A 17,428-nucleotide genomic window follows, 5' to 3' on the forward strand; every position below is an offset into this window, starting at 1 on the left:
CGGCCCACCCCCCTGCTCCTCCGGGCTCTTCCTGAATGGAGAAACACGCTGTCTCGGACACACACGCCCCCTTTTCTCCTCCGGGTCCGCAGCTCCACACACGGCCCATCACCGACTGTCTGTCTCTCCGTGTCCGGATCGTCCTGCTCGGTGGTTAAGGACCCGATCCCCGCCTCTCCTCCTCCTCCACCATCTCCAGGACTCTCCCTAAAGTCAGTGCCCCTGTCCGGCTCACACTCCTCCACCACCAGCTCCTCACCGCCTGCCCAGAACATTGTGTCCTCTGCAGAGAAGATGACAGCCAAGCATCGAAAAGGAAAGAACAACCACAAACAAGAGGAGAACTTCTTTAAAAATGAAGTCTTGGACTCTGAGGTGCGCTCTACAGGAGGGAATAATAGTAATAACTACGTCCCTCTGTTGGGTTTATTTCTACTGCTGGTGATCGGTGGAGCTGCAGGTTGCTGGTTCTGTTCCCAACAGCACCAAACACTCACCTACCTCACAGACAATATGATGGCTTTACAGATGAAAGTAGTCAAACTACAGTCTTCACATGAAGAGCTGAGGCGATCCAATGACAAGGTAATGACATGATCTTTGACCTGTACATAAATCCATAAGCTGAAGGCCTCGCACTGCAGGCTTTAGTGCACGTTGCTCTGTGCATGCAGGGAAAGTTAAGAAGTGCAGCCTAGGCCTCTATCATGTTTCAAAATGCCAGGGGTCTCATTGGAGTGAGTACAAAACGAAGCTATTTCTAACATCCTCACAGCTGCAGGCGCGTGGAAGAGCAAGCATAGGTCAATGGTCCCCAACATGTAGCCCGTGGGCCAAATGTGGACGCTTCAAAGTGTGCTCTTATTTCATGCCATGACTTTACAAAGTGTGCAATTTTGGGGAGAGAACCTACTAAGGGCGCAAGAAAAAAATTGATTCAGCGATATATCGCAATATTTCACCACGCGATTATCGTATCGATCCAAAATGTTTTCATGATTTTTTTTTTTTTTTTAGTGAAAAAACAATTTAATTGCGCTAACCCATGCATAACACGATCACTCGGTGTCAGTGAACCACATTAGACTTTGTTCAACTACCTGAGTCACTTCTCAATGCATTTTAGCATGTTTGCACTTTATTTTCATAAAACATACTGGGCACTTTTATAGATGTAAGTGGTTACTTTTTTGTGATTTAAAAAAAAATATATATTAAATGTAGAAATCATGGATTTCTCGATACAACTTTTTCACTTCCAATACAATACCGATATTGCGGCCTTGCTTATTGGTCAAGAACAATAGTCAGCAACAGGAGGTATTAGAAAAACTGACCCATTTATTATTAACCAATTGGTTACATACATTTTAACCTCCAACATAATATCTACAGTATTCTACAATTGAATGAATATAATATAATAGATAGATTTTAGATGTAGTCTGATAAAATCTGATATTCGTTTTCTGGCTGATATCGGACCGATATCCAATATCATTATCTGATCAGGACAACCCTAGTAGAAATTGTTTTTTTTTAATATTATTATTTTTCATGTTTACTTACACAGATATATTTTTACATTTATTTGGTGTTTCAACCATTGTTGGATCAAATTAGGCTTTCTGTGGGACTAGTCTTTCAAATCTTTAAGAAGACTGAGATTTAAAATTACGTTTGTATTTATTATTGAACAAAGAACATTTGATATCAGGGTATGAAATTAGACTGCATGCAGACCTCAGCAAATGTTTATATTCTCTTTATATTGCTATATATTAGTGTTGTCCCGATCCGATACTGATACCCGATATCGGTCCGATATCAGCCAGAAAGCAAATATCAGATTTTATCGGACTGCATCTAAAATCTCCAATATCTATTATATTTATTCAATTGTAGAATACTGTAGATATTATGTTGAAGGTTAAAATGTATGTAACCAATTGGTTAATAATAAATGAGTCAGTTTTTCTCATACCCCGTGTTGCTGACTATTGTTCTCTGTTTGAGTGACATCACTTGGTCAAACCTTTTCTAACAATCCACACTAGAAAATAAGTAATAAGAGTATGTGTGATTCCTGCTGATATTGTATCAGATCGATATCGGTATTGGCCAATACTCAAGGCTGCAATATCAGTATTGTATCGGAAGTGAAAAAGTTGTATCGGGACATCCCTACGATATATAATTGAGAAGCTGAGGATCTGATAAAAATCCGACTTGTTACTGATCTTATAAAACATGAAGCAACTACATCAGCAGCTATGAAACATTTAAAACCTTTTATCAAAACACATACCTTCATTTATTTATTTATTTATTTTTTTAAACTTGCTAATGTGGCGTTTCAGCATTTGCAGCCTTAGGCATGGAGTGAAAAATGCTGTAAAAGAAGAGTTGTGCAATAAAAGTTACCATAACAACTTACTATACCATTGTAAAACAGCATGACCTCTGATGTTTCATCTCTGTAAAGTGTCTTTCAGCACCTGTAAAAGCGCTTTCTAAATAAAATGTATTGTTATTAAAGGCTGTCAGGTGATTATGGTCTATTGGAAGCCTAGTTTCTGATAGTCAGACAGAAGCTTCTAAAGCAGAGCAGGAGAAGCTGCTGATATGATAACAGAGGCTTTAATGCGCCAACAGTTAAATTTAGTTTGTCATTTAGACACTGAACACCAACTCAGAGGGTGTTTACAGGTCGTGCAAAACGTTACAGGAAACCAAAATAAGTGCGTTTCTATTGATATAATCATGTGGTCTACCTAAATGTATGTACTTTTATGGTGTTATTAAATCAGGGAAGGTCATTATTCCATTTTATTTACATTAGAGGTGCATTTCTTTAGGGATACTGTGTGTTTTAAGATACAAGATAAAAGTTTTACTCCTAACATCCAAACTTCGGTTGGTTTTCTTCCAAATTGCTCAATTGACCTTGAAATGTACAGAAGTGTTTTCCTCACATGTAACTGCTTCACCTTTGGTTCTGTACAATCGATGTGTTCTAACCAGCTCTGCTAGCACAGGCTTGCTGGACAAATATTTGCTGCATGAGCAAAAAAAAAAAAAAATGGTTTTGTGACTCATAAAAGGGCAAAGTTTGTGGACAGTGAGCAAACAAATTACTGTACATCTATAGACTTTTGAGCTTTATGCACCCCCCCCCCAAAAAAAAAAAAAAAACCCACCAGTGATTTTTGCTTCCAGATATTGAGGAATTACAAATTGGGTTTTGTGCAGGCTCTGCATTTGGAAGAAACTCACTGGGACAATTGAGAGAGACAAAATTGGTCAATTACAATGGTGAGATTTTTTAAACCGATCCAGAATCAGTGTATTGATCCATCTTCCCTCGTAAATTTAATGGAATCTTAAATGGCTGAAATCAGTGTAATCACGTTTTTTTTTTTTTTTAAAGTCCAATTGTTAAGGCACAAAATACATTTTCAGTTGCACTTTTAAAAGAAAAAGAACTATTATGCAGTTTTGCATTGTTTATTTTAGAACCAGAATTTAAATTAATAGGCTTTATTTTCATTTGTATTATTCCTTTATTTATTTCATTCAAGATTTATTTTTAGTTAAATTGCATTGTTTTGAATTGTTTATCAAGGAATTTTTTTGACAATGAAAAATAAAAGGAAAATAGTACAGTATCTAATTTGTCTACAGTCCCATTTTGTAAAATAAATTGTGAGAGAATCTTATCGTGAACCCAATATCGTGAATCGAATCGTATCGGGAGTTGAGTGAATCGTTACATCCCTACTCAAAATCCATTTAAGTCATTTGTTCCCAAACTGGAGGGCGTGGCATCACGATAAGAGAGAAAGAATGGAACAATGAGCATGAAAAATAGAAAATTATTTTTTTTCTTTGTACTCAAATAACTATTATTATTGTTCTAAAATATGATTGCATGTTTTTTAGTTTGAATAGCAATAACAATTTTTACCTTAATATTCAATAATAGATCCAGAGAAAAATGTAAGTTTTACTTTCCCACACTTTTCCGGAGACCATCGAGCGACAGGGAGCATGGGCAGCCTGACAGAACTGTCAAGTTGGCCATGCCCAGAAATGAATCATAAGGACACATCAAAACAATCAGCAGATGCCTCTGAGGAAGACTGACAGATGGCAGTTGAAACATGCCAGGGGATCAAAGTACATTTCCTGAAAAAAGTTGTCTGAATAAATGAAACCTTAAATATTCTTTCAAAAAAAGAGGAGAAAAGGAACTAGCTGGAATAATTTTGACCTTTTTTGAATAAAAGTAAATTTTTGTACCAATTGTTTTGAAATGTTGTCGCGATAGGGATTACGTAGTCCTGCTAATAGACAAACAAACAAATAAATACAGTAAATGCCTGTGATGAGCTCCTTTTGTGGAGGTAAATTAATCATCCAAAGCAAAATCTGTTAATTGTCTATACTGTATACCAGTGTTTCTCAAATGGTGGTATGTGTACCCCTAGCATTACAGGGGGTAGTTGGGAGAGAAAAAGTGGAAAATTAACAAATGAAAGCATTAAAAATATGGGGTTTTATAATATTTATTTTTAGTTTAAAATGATAATCACAATAATGATTTTGAGAATTACTTCATTAGAACATGAACTGAAAATACAATAGTCAGTTTTGGTCCCACATCAGGTGGGGGATCAACAAAAATGATAAAAACTATAGAAATAAATCTATTCAGGAAGCAAATACTGTTTCATTTTCCTTTTTTTTCCAATTAGATTTTTTGAAATGTGTGTTATCACTCATTAATTTCAAACTACACAATATTGTAGTCAAACAAAGAGGTACTTGGATTCAGAAATAAGAGAAGGTACTTGGACCAAAAAAGTTTGAGAACCACTGCTACAGGGTCCCCACGGTCATGAAATTCCTGCAAAAGTTATGGAGTTGGAAAAACTGATTTTCCAGTCTGGAAAAGTCATGGAATAATTTAACTTTTGGAAATATAGACTTTTTTTATTTGAACATATCAAACCCCAATGATGTTAAGCGTTATCTCAAAGTGAAGGTGCTGCATACCATCAGCATCATTGAGCGGGAATCACGAGATCTCACAAGTTTATGCAAATTCACTGTCCAGATAAGTTCGTTTGTATTCTGCTGAGACGAGCCTGGGAGCATCAGTGGTCGGAATGGTTCATCAAACCTTTAGAAATGCACGGAAAACCTTCATTCAATGTAACGTGGCTGGCAAATGTGAAATGCCAACAACGGCTTAAGAGAGACGAGAGCCCTGGCCGTGCTCGATGTAGACTAGTACACTGGAAAGGCTCACTCATTGTTGCGTTCTATTAATGGTCTTGAATAGATCTTACCGGTTCAGAATTATGTAATGGAAATTTAGTAAAATATTTTGAATAATCATTGTGAAAAAAGTGTGGGAACCTTAATACTAATACAAAGTTGTCAGAGACAGAAAAACAGCAACATTTTGATCTAACAACACTTTGCACTTTTAATGAAATGACCATTGAAGCGAATCAAAAACTACATTTCTCGTGTGTGTTTTCTTCTAGCCTTTATCTGACGGTGTTGAAAACCGCCTGATTGCACTTGAGGACTCGTACGCACTGGCCCAGAAACAGGTGGCCATGGCTTTGGCCACAGCTGAGCAGCTAAAGACGTCCGACCTCCCCGCCCAGGTGCTGTCGCTCCACACTGAGATGAAGTCTCGTCTCGCAGAGATGCAGCAGGCCACTGTGTCTGTGGACCAGCTGAGGAAGCTACAGACCATGCTGAGGGGGAACAACCAGGAGTTTGATGGCATCAGGGTTCAGGTGGATGGTTTGGCCTCACTGACTGGTGAGCTGTCCCAGAAGGTGGACGTGTTGGCGGATAGTCTGGGCGAGGCAGAATCCAAGCTGGAGGAGAGAGCTGGGCAGTTGGTCACATTGACTAACACCCTGAGTGGACAGGCTGGGGAGGTTCTCAAACTGAGGGAGCAGCTGGACACGTACCAGCTCCAACTGGAGGCCAGCATACTGAACATGGCTGCTGTCAGGTGGGTGAAAATAGCTCAGATTCTCCCACTTTGACCTCATTAGATCCCACTGTCTCTGTACAGATGACAGTGAATAACTGGAACAAACGGTTAGCTCAGGTCTCCTCAAGCTTCATCAAACAGTGAAAGAAAACATGGAAAATTGGTAATTTTTCTATAATGACAAATCTAATACATTTATATGAACTATTTAATTAACCAATTAATCAACAATGATATATATAAAATAATTATTATCATAATGATGCATTTATTATTAATAACTAGAATATTTGCATTTCCTAAAGAAAATGCAAGTGAGGATGCAGGTGCTGGCCCGCCTCGCACTGCATTAGCAATTGCATTAGCATTAACCTAGCTTTAGCAATAGTCTAATGTTAGCAATAGCCTGGCGTTAGCGTTAGCCTAGCATTAGCATTCATCTAGCATTAGCAATAACCTAGCGTTAGCAATAGTCTGGCATTTGCATTTATCTGGCATTAACACTAATCTAGCGTTAGCATTCACCTAGGAATAGCAGTAACCTAGCAATAGCTTAATATTAGCAATTAAGTTGAAATAGATTGAAACAAGTCTAAATCGTTGCCCAAGGACACAATGACAGATGCCACTGGAGCACCTGGAATTCTCAGTGGTCTCCCATCCAACAACTAACCAGACCTGCTTAGCTTCCCAGATCTAACGAGATCGGGCAATGACAGGCTGGTATTGCCACATAATGCATTCATATGAACTACTTGATGAGCTATTTGGTCTACGATGATTTACTATATATATCTACACTATCGGTCAAAAGTTTTAGAACACCCTAATTTTTCCAGTTATTTATTGCAATTCAAGTCGTGCAAGTCCAATGAACAGCTTGAAATGGTACAAAGGTAAGTACTGAAAAGCCAGAGGTTAAAATAAAGGTTTGGTTACCCAAAACTGAAAATTAATGTACATTTAAGAATCATACAATTTGGCCTTTTTCAGGGAACACAAAGTGATTTAACAATTTAAAGCTGTCCTACAGCAATGAAGGTTGAATCAGACTTGGAAGCTGGTTCTACTAATTCTTACACGTGTTCTAACTTTTAAAAAGTGTTCGAAAACTTTTGACATGTAGTGTATAAATATATATATATTTATATATATATATTTATATATATATAGAGAGAGAATATTATTTTATAATGATAAATTATATATTAATATGAACTATTAGATGAGCTACTTAATCTACAATTATATATATATATATATATATATATATATATATATATATATATATATATATATATATATATATATATATAAAACAATTTTAATGATAAATATACATTAATATGAACTACTTGGTCTACAATGATATATACAGTATATATAGTAAATCTTTTTATAACGCTAAATATAATATATTGGTATGAACTAATTGATGAGCTACTTAATCTCCAATTATATATACCGTATAAAAAAATTATAATGATAAATTTAATACATTAATATGAATTACTTGATGAGCTACTTCATCTACAATGATATATATATAATATAATCTTTTTATGATACATATAATATATTAGTAATATGAATAGATACCTATCTTAAAAATAGCTCTTAATGTCTTCATTGTTTAATGCTTGCCTCTGTCTATGTATGTTTTTTGCTGCTTTTTGGTCACATGATCACTCTTGCATAGGATATAAGCACCAGTTTTTACTTGTTTTAATCATGTCCTGATAGTTGAAATGCGTCGACATAATCTGCTGCTACTTTCGATTGTTTTTCGACATCCTGGAGAGGCGGGCCACCGATTCTTTTCTTCAAATGAAAAATTAGTCTTTGGTTGTTCCAATGACTTGTATTTAATCTGAAATATTGTTTTGTTCTGCAAACACTTCTTCATTGCATTCACCTTGAAATTGTCCCTGTGAATATGTTTCAGAGAGTTGCTTGAGAAGGAGGAGGCCCAGCAGCCCCAGCAGGCCAGTGTAGAGCAGCAGCTGGACACGGTGCGTCAGAGTCTGCAGGATCAGAACTCAGTAGCCCAGAATCTGCACTCTGAGCTCAGTGCGCAGCTGGAGAGCGTACAGAAGCAGATCGCACAGGTAACAAACACACAAAGCTCCTGTTAATCACAACTAAACATCTTTTTGATCTTCACGTATTCAGGGATAATGGGCTAACAAATAGTCTTTCTTCTTTATGCAGGGTAGCTTATTTTCATTAAAAGGATAATTCAATTATCGATCTATCTATTTGCTTAAAAAAGGTCGAAAACGCTGCTCGAAAGTTTGTCTTCGATAGCCATCGTAAACACACTTATTGACATTGTCGGAAAAGTTTTGCATATTGCATTGTGGGATGTGGAGTACTGTAAACGACAACACATTCTCACTCCCATCTCGTCACATATCAACGTTCGGCGACCCGTGGCAATAATTGTTTTTATGACATGTCTAGTGAGAAATTTACCCATAACTTATGGCTAGGGTCACGGTTAGGTTTAGGCTGGAGTTAGAAGTCTTAATTTGAAAAGGTCGGATTCAGATTTTTCTAACATTGTTTACCCATAACTTTCAGTGACAACAACAGAAATGTGTTGGGAAGTCACTTTGGCACAGTTTTTGGGGCCAAACACAAGAAATCAGAGTAAGAATGAAGTGTAAACACCTCCACGTGTCTGTCTACAGGACTCCACATCCCACAATGCAATGTGCAAAACTTTTCCTACTCTGTCATTAAGAGAGTAGAGCAAAAGATTTTTGATTTATTGATCAATAAGTCCTATACTGTCTTCATTAGATTCATTTTTTTAAAAACTCATCTCAGCAGTTTTAAAGTAATAATTTGCACATAAACCAAAACTATTGTCAAAGAGGTTAGCTTTTATTGGTGTAGGAAAGAAAAGACACTGGTTTGAAGTGTAGGTGGAATATTGTCTGAATTATCTCACAAACCTTATATTAACGCTCTGCTCTTAAAAACAATTTATTTCTGGTGATGCAATCTACCCTTTTTACCTAAATGTAGTTGAGGAAAGTAATTGAATACACTTGTCACTTTGTGTACACTTAAGTGTATGTAAATGGTCATGAGTGTGCAAAGCTCTAATTGTCAACATACGTTTACGTTCTGAAATAGAGATTTAATGTAAACGATTAAACCCAGTGACATATTCTATTGAAGGAAGAGAAGAAAAAGCCTTCAGAGAAAAAAAAATAGCAGCATTTTGAAGCTGATTCGTAATTAGCTCCAACAATAATTGCAGATTATGCCACATCCCACATGGTCTCTTTGCTATTTCGGTTCACTGTGTGCCTGGAGGGAAGCAAGATGAGATTTTCATCTCATTAACGTGAGGAAGCTAATTGCCTAGCTTGGCTTTACTATTAGAAATTCCTATCCACGCTAACCTTCACGAAATATTCAGTAGGTTCCCGTTGTAATCACCTCTGCCTAGCCTGAGACTCATGGATGTTCTGATGATTGACCAGAAAAAAAGGGTTAGTGTCCATGTCCACATTTAAATGTGCTTGGATTAATATTGCTTTTCTTGTTTTAGCTGCAGGGGAAAACTGTAGATGAGGCAGCAGATGAAGAGGAAGCTGCTGTAGGGGAAGAAGAAGAAGAAGAAGAAGTTCCAGCTGAGGAAGTAGCTGCTGAAATAGAAGAGGGAACCACTACTCCTAAGGAAGACATTGTTGAGGTAGAAGAGGGACTTCGTACAGATGAAGAGGAGACAGAAGATGCAGCTCCTGAAGAAACTGCACCTTCAGAAGAGGAGGCTGACGATGAGATGGAACAAGATGAGCCAGTCGCTGTGTCAGAAACGGAAGAATTAGACACTGAGGCAGAAGTACAAAGTGTAGAAGAAGCAGAAGAAGGGAGCCCAAGGGCTGAGAAAGAGGAAGTGCAGGAGGAGAACCTAGCAGAAGCAGAGGAAACAGTGGAGGAAGAAAGCCAGAGGGAGGAAGAGGAGGAGACAGCATCGGAAGTGGAGGAGGATGATGATCAACAGGATTCTGCACCTGAGGAGCAGCCGCAGGAGATGGAGGATGGAGAGGAGGCCATTGAAGATGATGTCTCAACAAAAGACGAATGTAGGAAAATCAAATATTTGGAATGGTTTGTAACAGTGCTGTGGGTTATGGAGAAAATTTTATATCACGATATAGGTAGATCTACAGTATACCCTGATAACGATATATATCCCAATATAGTATTTATTCCTCAAAATTACATGAACTAAAAGGAAAATTGTTATTCGTTATATATAAAAGTAAACTACAAAGAAAATCTCAAAATAATTAGTCACTTTTGCTACATATATTGTTGTCACATGTTCTGATTTGTAATTTTGTATGTAAAAATACCACCAGAGACTCACAAAAACAACAATAACGGCCACTGCTATTGTTCTACCAGTAGTGAATTTTACCTGCAAGCTCAATCAAAGAGAAGGTTTCATTAGGTTTTATTCTTTAAAAGTAATTCCAGGACAGCAGGAAATAAACCAACACTTCCATTTGTGAGACATTTTTGCAGCCATTTTGCTTGGAAGAGTCATCCTGGCTGTAGGGACACAGTTTGTAATCAGACTAATTGATTATTCCGGTCACTCGGGGTGACCCAATCTGAAGAAAAAAGAGCAGCATTTTTTAAAATTTGTGATAAAAGATAGAGGGTCATATCGTACAGTGGATGCTATATATCTTTATACCGCACAGCATTAGTGTGTGACTTACTAAATACCTTTTCCCACTCTAATCGTTTTCATGTCTGTCCCATGTGTTACAGAGTGCGTGTCTGAAGAAGACACAGAAGAACTCTCCCAACCTCTCGGTCGTCTCCGTCTACAATCCTGACCAACACCGTTGGAAGGCGTTATCGTTAATCGCCCTTCGTGTGTTTGGTCTTTCTGAATCTGTCCTGACTAGGGACGCTGAAGTTAAAGCAGAAACTTTGTACCTCAAAAATACAAACTGAATCATTCAGGCTTGACCTACCGACAACAGCCCAAGAAGCCTTAACCCTATGACGAAAGACTGCCTTTAGAAACATTTCATAAATGCACTTTTTTTTGTAGATGCTAGGTTCTGAACTGAATTGGAGAAAAAAAAAAACAAAAAAAAAATTCTTTCTTACACTTGAAGCCATAAAAGCCTGTTTTTGTGACATTAAAGAATGTTTCTTTTGTCACAGCATGGATTTGTGAGATAACCTGCTGTATTTTATGATATCTAGTTTGTTTCGCAGGTAGTGGATAACATTCAGAGAACTACACACGAAAAGGATTTTTGATCACACACAATGACAGGTCCTGAATGTTTTTTTTTTGTTTTTTTTTTAACAGTGTATGATTTACTGTAGGGTTTATTTTTAAGCTTTTAAAACACAGAACTGGATGATCATTTGATACGGTTCTTACATTTTGTGAACTTTTGTGTTCGTATAAAGGTTGAAGCAAACATATACATAGACTTTTAAGGGTTATTGACCTTAACGCAGTAGATGCAGGGACAAAATTGGTGCATTTAGCAAATTTCTGAACAACCACGTGAAGCATCTCAGGGAGAATCTTCCCCTTAAACGGCTGCTAAGATCAACTGCATCTGATTGCAGACGCTCTTTGTGTCTTTGTAATAATGTCAGGTGGACTAAAGAAAAACCTCTACCAGGAAAATACATTGGAGTACTTGTCTCGACGAGTGAGAACACGTCCCACAGAGTTCAAATAAACTGCTGCTTTCACTTTTTTTTGTCCTCAGTTTTGTTGTCAAAATTCATTCAATATTTTGTATTTCCTCTAAAGAAAAGCTATTAACTATTGGAGTTTTTTTTATAGGGAAAAGCGTGACTTGTATTGTCATCTACAACTATCCATAAAACATTAATAATCTAGTGACTCTGTGCTGTAGGCAAAGAATAAGTCCAATTGAATTTTCCAATATGCTTATCGAGCGTCTTCAAGGTCTCGGTAATAACATATTGATGCTAGTAAAGCACACCTTAGAAGTCTATGCTGTCACAAGGCAGGTTCAGTTATATAACAAAATAAACAAAAGCACATAGAGGAAGGCAGAGTGAGTATATATTATGTATTCTTGATATAAAAACTGACATGTTAACTCGCCAATCATGAATTAAAGTCCGTAGTTTAAGAGCAGTGTTGGGAACGTTACTTTAAAAAAGTAATTAGTTATAGTTACTCACTACTTGTTCCAAAAAGTAACTGACTTAGTAACTGAATTACTCTATAATAAAAGTAACTATTTGCGTTACTGTTAAAAAAAAAAAAAGTCGCTATGTCAAATAATTCAGTTTTTTTAGATGCGCGTGTCGTGAGGTGCTTCATTAAATTTGAGTTGCTTACAACTCCTGGATATAATGAACACTTCACATGCACGGTCTTGCCTTTGACCACAATTAATTTAAAGTAGTGTTTGTATCTCCACCTTAAAAATGACAACTTTTCATCAGACTGCTCCACGTTCGCCATCTCTGCTGCTTCATCCAATCTGTAGTGGTTGTGTGTGTGTGTGTGTGTGTGTGTGCTGGCACATGTGTAAAAACACTGGCTCTGATTGGCTACCACGACACAGCCTTAGCCAATCATAATCGCTCACCTTGTTTTTAACCCACCTCCTCACTACAGCTGAGTAAGAAGCCAGGGATGCTTTTAGTTAACAGTTTATTCAATCAATACATGTAACGCACCGCATTGAACGTTCAGTAACGATAACGGTGTTGTAACGGCGTAAAAAGTAATTAGTTAGATTACCCCGTTACTGAAAAAAAAAAAACGCCTTTACATAATGCTGTTTTTTTTAAATGCCGTTATTCCAAACACTTCACTAGTGCATACAATTGTATGTTACTAGTTTGCTAATGAAGGCTGAAATGCATACTGGGGTCCTCCACAGTTGTTAGTGAAAAGAAAGGGAGTCTGGTTGGTGGCGCTTTTATATTCAGTTCGGACCTGGGGTTGAATGACTTCATAACTTTAAAAGTCGACTTTTTGTGCATACTAGTTGAGTCGACGTTGACTAGTTGATGACGTCACCAAGAGCCGAAGCCGATGCTCACTGGATGGCGGCTTCGGTGAAGGAAGCCGAAGCTACCGTAAAAACAGCCCAAACAAAGTCCAAACGCCTGGCTCTGAGGAAGCCTCGGGACTTAAAAGTTACCGTAGACTCACGGTAGGCGAAGCAGCAGTGTTCCTGGGTTCACTTAGCTTCTATAGTATATCCCGTGTCCCAAGGGCTGACTGTCTTCCGTCTTCCCCTGCTAACGGAGCTTCCGTCCTGCGCTGCTGATGTTTTCCAGATCTGCCTAATACACAGCCATGTTTCCACTACGGCTAACGTTAGCATGTATATTAGCCGTAGTATCTGCCTACCAGCTGCAGTGTGAGCTCAGGTTTAGGAGGCTGATGATCACCACCGTTTGTCAGTGTTGAGCGATACTAAAATGAGGAATCATTATGGGTCTGTCATTAACGCCAAGAAAGAGTAATAAAAGATTAAGACTAAGGCAACACGCACACCTACCGATCAGAGAATCAACGGGAGCGTGCACGCCCGGTAGAGGGCAACAAGAGTGCACAAGCCAGGTAGTGGGAGGTGCACAAACCAGGAAGGAGTGAGAAACGCTTGATGTGCTGCCTAGCCATCTTGGGCAAAAGTCAGGTAATGCGACTAGTGGACAGAGTCGCGAGACAACACTAAAGTCGACGAGTTTGTTAAACCCCTACTTCAGACGCACATATGAAGCGAATATGGGGAAAAGGTTTTTTGATCCTGTGGAAGTTTTCGCACGTTGCCCGCGTCTAGTAAATTTGTGACGTGTCCGGTGTGAACGCAGCATAACACCGCCCTCTCTTTTTGATGGTCACAATTATGCAATAAAATACAGCATGTGCAGACAAGGCAGAAAATAACATTTTCAGTATGGTAATAGTAATATTTCATATTTTCATAGGTAATAATTATATAAGTTGGACAAAAATGAATGAAAATACATTGTGTTCTTTCTGTAGTTTAAAAGGTTTAATGCATTTTTAGTTGAAGCTGTTGTATAAACAAATGTGAACTCTGGCAAAACTGGAAAAGTTTGGGATTACTTCAGTGTAGTCATAAAAGCGCTATATCAATCAAGTCCATTTACCATTCTCATGCATTATCAGACAAATTCTCACATGACAAAATTAAATGTATAGACTTGCTGTTGTTGCCTTGGTATTGCATTACTGGTATCCCACCGGAGAGAGAGTCTAAGTTGATAATGAAAGCATCATCCAGGCAGGAAGTGTCCTACCCCCCGCCCTACCCCACCCACCACCACCACTACCAACCCCCATCCATCTCATTCTCTCTCCACCCTCACTCTGATAGACAGCGATTTCCTCCAGCCTTTCCCTCTCATCACTGCTGCAACATTGATGCTTCTATTCAATCTGTTTCCTAAAGGAGCCATGCAATCATTTGTTCCCAGGTAAGGGACTGGGGAGAGGGGGCTGTGACTGCATTCTGGTTTTTAATTTTCAGTTCAATGACCTGCTGTCTGTAATCATCATGTAAAGTGATTGTGTTCTGTGCTGCAGGCAGTTTAAACTATTACAGTCAAATTCAATGATCAGTGATAACTTGCTTCAGGCTGTTTTTCATAAACAAATCATGTCATTAGTTAATGAAAAAAGTCAACATTATAAATGTTAAAAACAAGATGTCAATAGTTTTGGTTGTTTTTTTTAATAGTTGGATGAAAATATATAACAGTAGAAATATTGACAAACTCCACACTCTACCAGTGCTGTCATATTTGAGGATCTCTGACCTGAACAACTCACTGTATTGTAAAGATAGATTATTAATAATAATAATAATAATAATAATAATAATAATAATAATAATAATAATAATAATAATAATAATAATAATAATAATAATAATAATAATAATAATGTGCTGCTGACCAGACCCTTGAAACTGAGTAGGTGTTCAGGGTGACTTTACCACTGTCAGATCAATAGCAGTAGAAGGATAGCAGGGTTGAGGCCTGCTGCTTTGCTGCTGTGTGGCCAAAACATGAGCCGGTCCTTCAAAGATGCTGACTCAGCGCTTTGTCCCTTTTCTATGAAGCAGTGATGGGAAGTTGCTGCATGTGACAGCTTTCCAGAGTAGACATATGTATGCTTTATGTAAGCAGTAAAACCATGAGAGACAATGTTAAGTGTATTTGACATTTTGCCTATTTGTGATAGGAGCCCACACTTATAAAACAAGAAAATTTATTAGAAACTGTATATGAAATTATTTCATATTTTTTGTATCTGTTTTAATTTTTAAATAAATAAAAAAAAATAACCTAATTTTTTTTTTCAATTCATCTTTGAAAGGTAAAAATCTTTGTTATTGTCAAAAGCTCTTACATTTAAATAATGAAACTTTTCAAGACATAACCTAAGAACATGTACCACCTTTTATAAAAGAAGTTTATTAAATACCACCTTTCATCCAAATACTGACTTTGTCAATAAATATTGTTTTCATACAAGCAAAATCAATCTAGTCAATCAATTCAACTTTATTTGTATAGCACAAATTACAATGATAGTCATCTCAAAGCACTATCAAAATAGAATCAATTAATCTCTTTTTATTCTAGAAAGTAATAGTAATTGTAAATAAGAGTTAAGAGAAAAATACGTTTGGTAAAGACAAAGATTGTCATTATTGATGAACATGTGCACCTTTTCATTTGTATTAGTGCAGTTACAGTAGGGTTTATTATCACCCGCCACAGGGTGTGAAGGGGACAGCTTTTCTCAGAAACTGTTTAAGATAGGATAACCAAATTTGGTGTGTGGCTTTAGGGTATCAATACCTTGATGGAGTTCAAAAATGAGAAGCGTGCAACACATTTTTCTGAAGTTATTGCCCTTTTTCCGTTTTTTTTTTTTTTAAACCGGTATCTTCAAAGGGGACAGCTTTTCTCAGAAAACTTTTAAGATAGTCAGTCATTTTAAATTCTGATGTGATCATATTTTATAATGTATACATCTAAGTTCTTAGATTTAGGATATTTAGGAAACGGTTGTTAGTTATATTTACAACCAATCTGACGGGGGATGCTGATGACTATGTCTTATAGGGCTGGGCCGATATACTTTTCTCGCGATTCCAGATTAATCACAATTCTTTGTTGCCGATTCAATTATTTTTTTGTGATTCTGATATATTAAGTATTGCACTGAGTTGTATCATATATTCCTAGAAAAAATATGTGTTATCGTTCCAAAAAACAATGCACATCGCAAGTTAGTCAGCTGGTGTGACATCTGCACATGAATGTGCACTGCACTACGTGTGTAGTGTTAACCTATGACCGCATGCAAACATTGAAAAAAAAAAATTATTAAAAAATGAAGTAAATACAATCTTAAATTAAATTACATAATAAAAAAATATGTTTTTATGCTGTCACAAAAAAAATCACAATATATCATAAATTAATTAATATCAATATTTCATCACTGCTATTCTCCCTGCAGTCCACTGGCTCCAGTACATGCACATATTTTTTTTCACATGTTTTTTTATTTTTTTCCTGTTTGCTTTGCATTTTGTCATCGTTCCAGATTGTATTTGACACCAGTCAGAGTTGACGAAGCAGAGTCTCAAAGAAAGGCAAAGTCACGTCATGCTCGACAAACCCGGAGGTGCACACAGGTACAAAACCAAAAGTATAAACACAATCTTTAGGTTTCAATCAATTATTGTGTGACAGATTGTTTGTGTTTTGCAGGGTGTGACCCTTGGTGACCTGAGGGAAGCCCTGAAGATCAATCATCTCTCTCCTCAGGAGGAGCGAGGAGGTCCCAAACACAGCTTTACAGACGACAGAAGAGAAAAGAACAGCTTGACAGAGTTCACGGAAGATAGTGAGATCAATTCAAAGAGGAGTGACAAAGACAAGGTAACAAACAAGTTAGATGTATGGAGAATATTTCAGATGCATTTCTCTTCTCTGATATGATGGGATGTTTATGGACAGGAGGGTAACACTGTGTCAAGGAGAGAGACTTTGACTGAGTCTCCAAACCTGCCATTTCATTCTCTGCTTGGATCTAACAGCACCATCAGAGGTAGGAAGAACACTGAAGATCTTTATAAACCTTCAAAAGATTACATAGACTATTTTTATATCTCTATTAAATCCAATAACAATATGTTGCTCCAAGCTAATAGTGGGTCTATCTTTCTATTTCTTGGGGTTATTAGCCTAATACAAAACTATTGTGATGTGAAAATGTGAAATCACACATGCATGATCTAGTATGGAAACATGTAGGATAAACAAGGTTAAACTAAGAAATAGTTCCATGTTAGTTGCAATAAACTC

The 17,428-nt window shown here is 37.2% G+C and overlaps 2 protein-coding genes across 2 annotated transcripts in view; both read left to right on the forward strand.

The window, feature by feature from the left end:
* LOC114466441 (neurofilament medium polypeptide) lies at window positions 1–11,777 on the forward strand. Its single transcript, XM_028451855.1, has 5 exons — window positions 1–585; window positions 5,556–6,040; window positions 7,968–8,130; window positions 9,588–10,125; window positions 10,823–11,777. Coding segments are annotated over exons 1-5 (1,479 nt in total). The 5' UTR covers window positions 1–294; the 3' UTR covers window positions 10,825–11,777.
* A 1,301-nt stretch (window positions 11,778–13,078) lies between these two features.
* The window catches only part of LOC114466579 (protein phosphatase 1 regulatory subunit 12A-like), a 30,522-nt gene continuing 26,172 nt past the window's right edge, over window positions 13,079–17,428 (forward strand). Inside the window, exons 1-5 of the mRNA XM_028452118.1 lie at window positions 13,079–13,224; window positions 14,330–14,518; window positions 16,665–16,755; window positions 16,832–17,002; window positions 17,081–17,171. Of these exons, the coding sequence (XP_028307919.1) occupies window positions 13,079–13,224; window positions 14,330–14,518; window positions 16,665–16,755; window positions 16,832–17,002; window positions 17,081–17,171 (688 nt within the window). The remainder of the gene's footprint in view (window positions 13,225–14,329; window positions 14,519–16,664; window positions 16,756–16,831; window positions 17,003–17,080; window positions 17,172–17,428) is intronic.

Source organism: Gouania willdenowi, chromosome 7, assembly GCF_900634775.1.
Source record: "Gouania willdenowi chromosome 7, fGouWil2.1, whole genome shotgun sequence".
NCBI lineage: Eukaryota > Metazoa > Chordata > Actinopteri > Blenniiformes > Gobiesocidae > Gouania > Gouania willdenowi.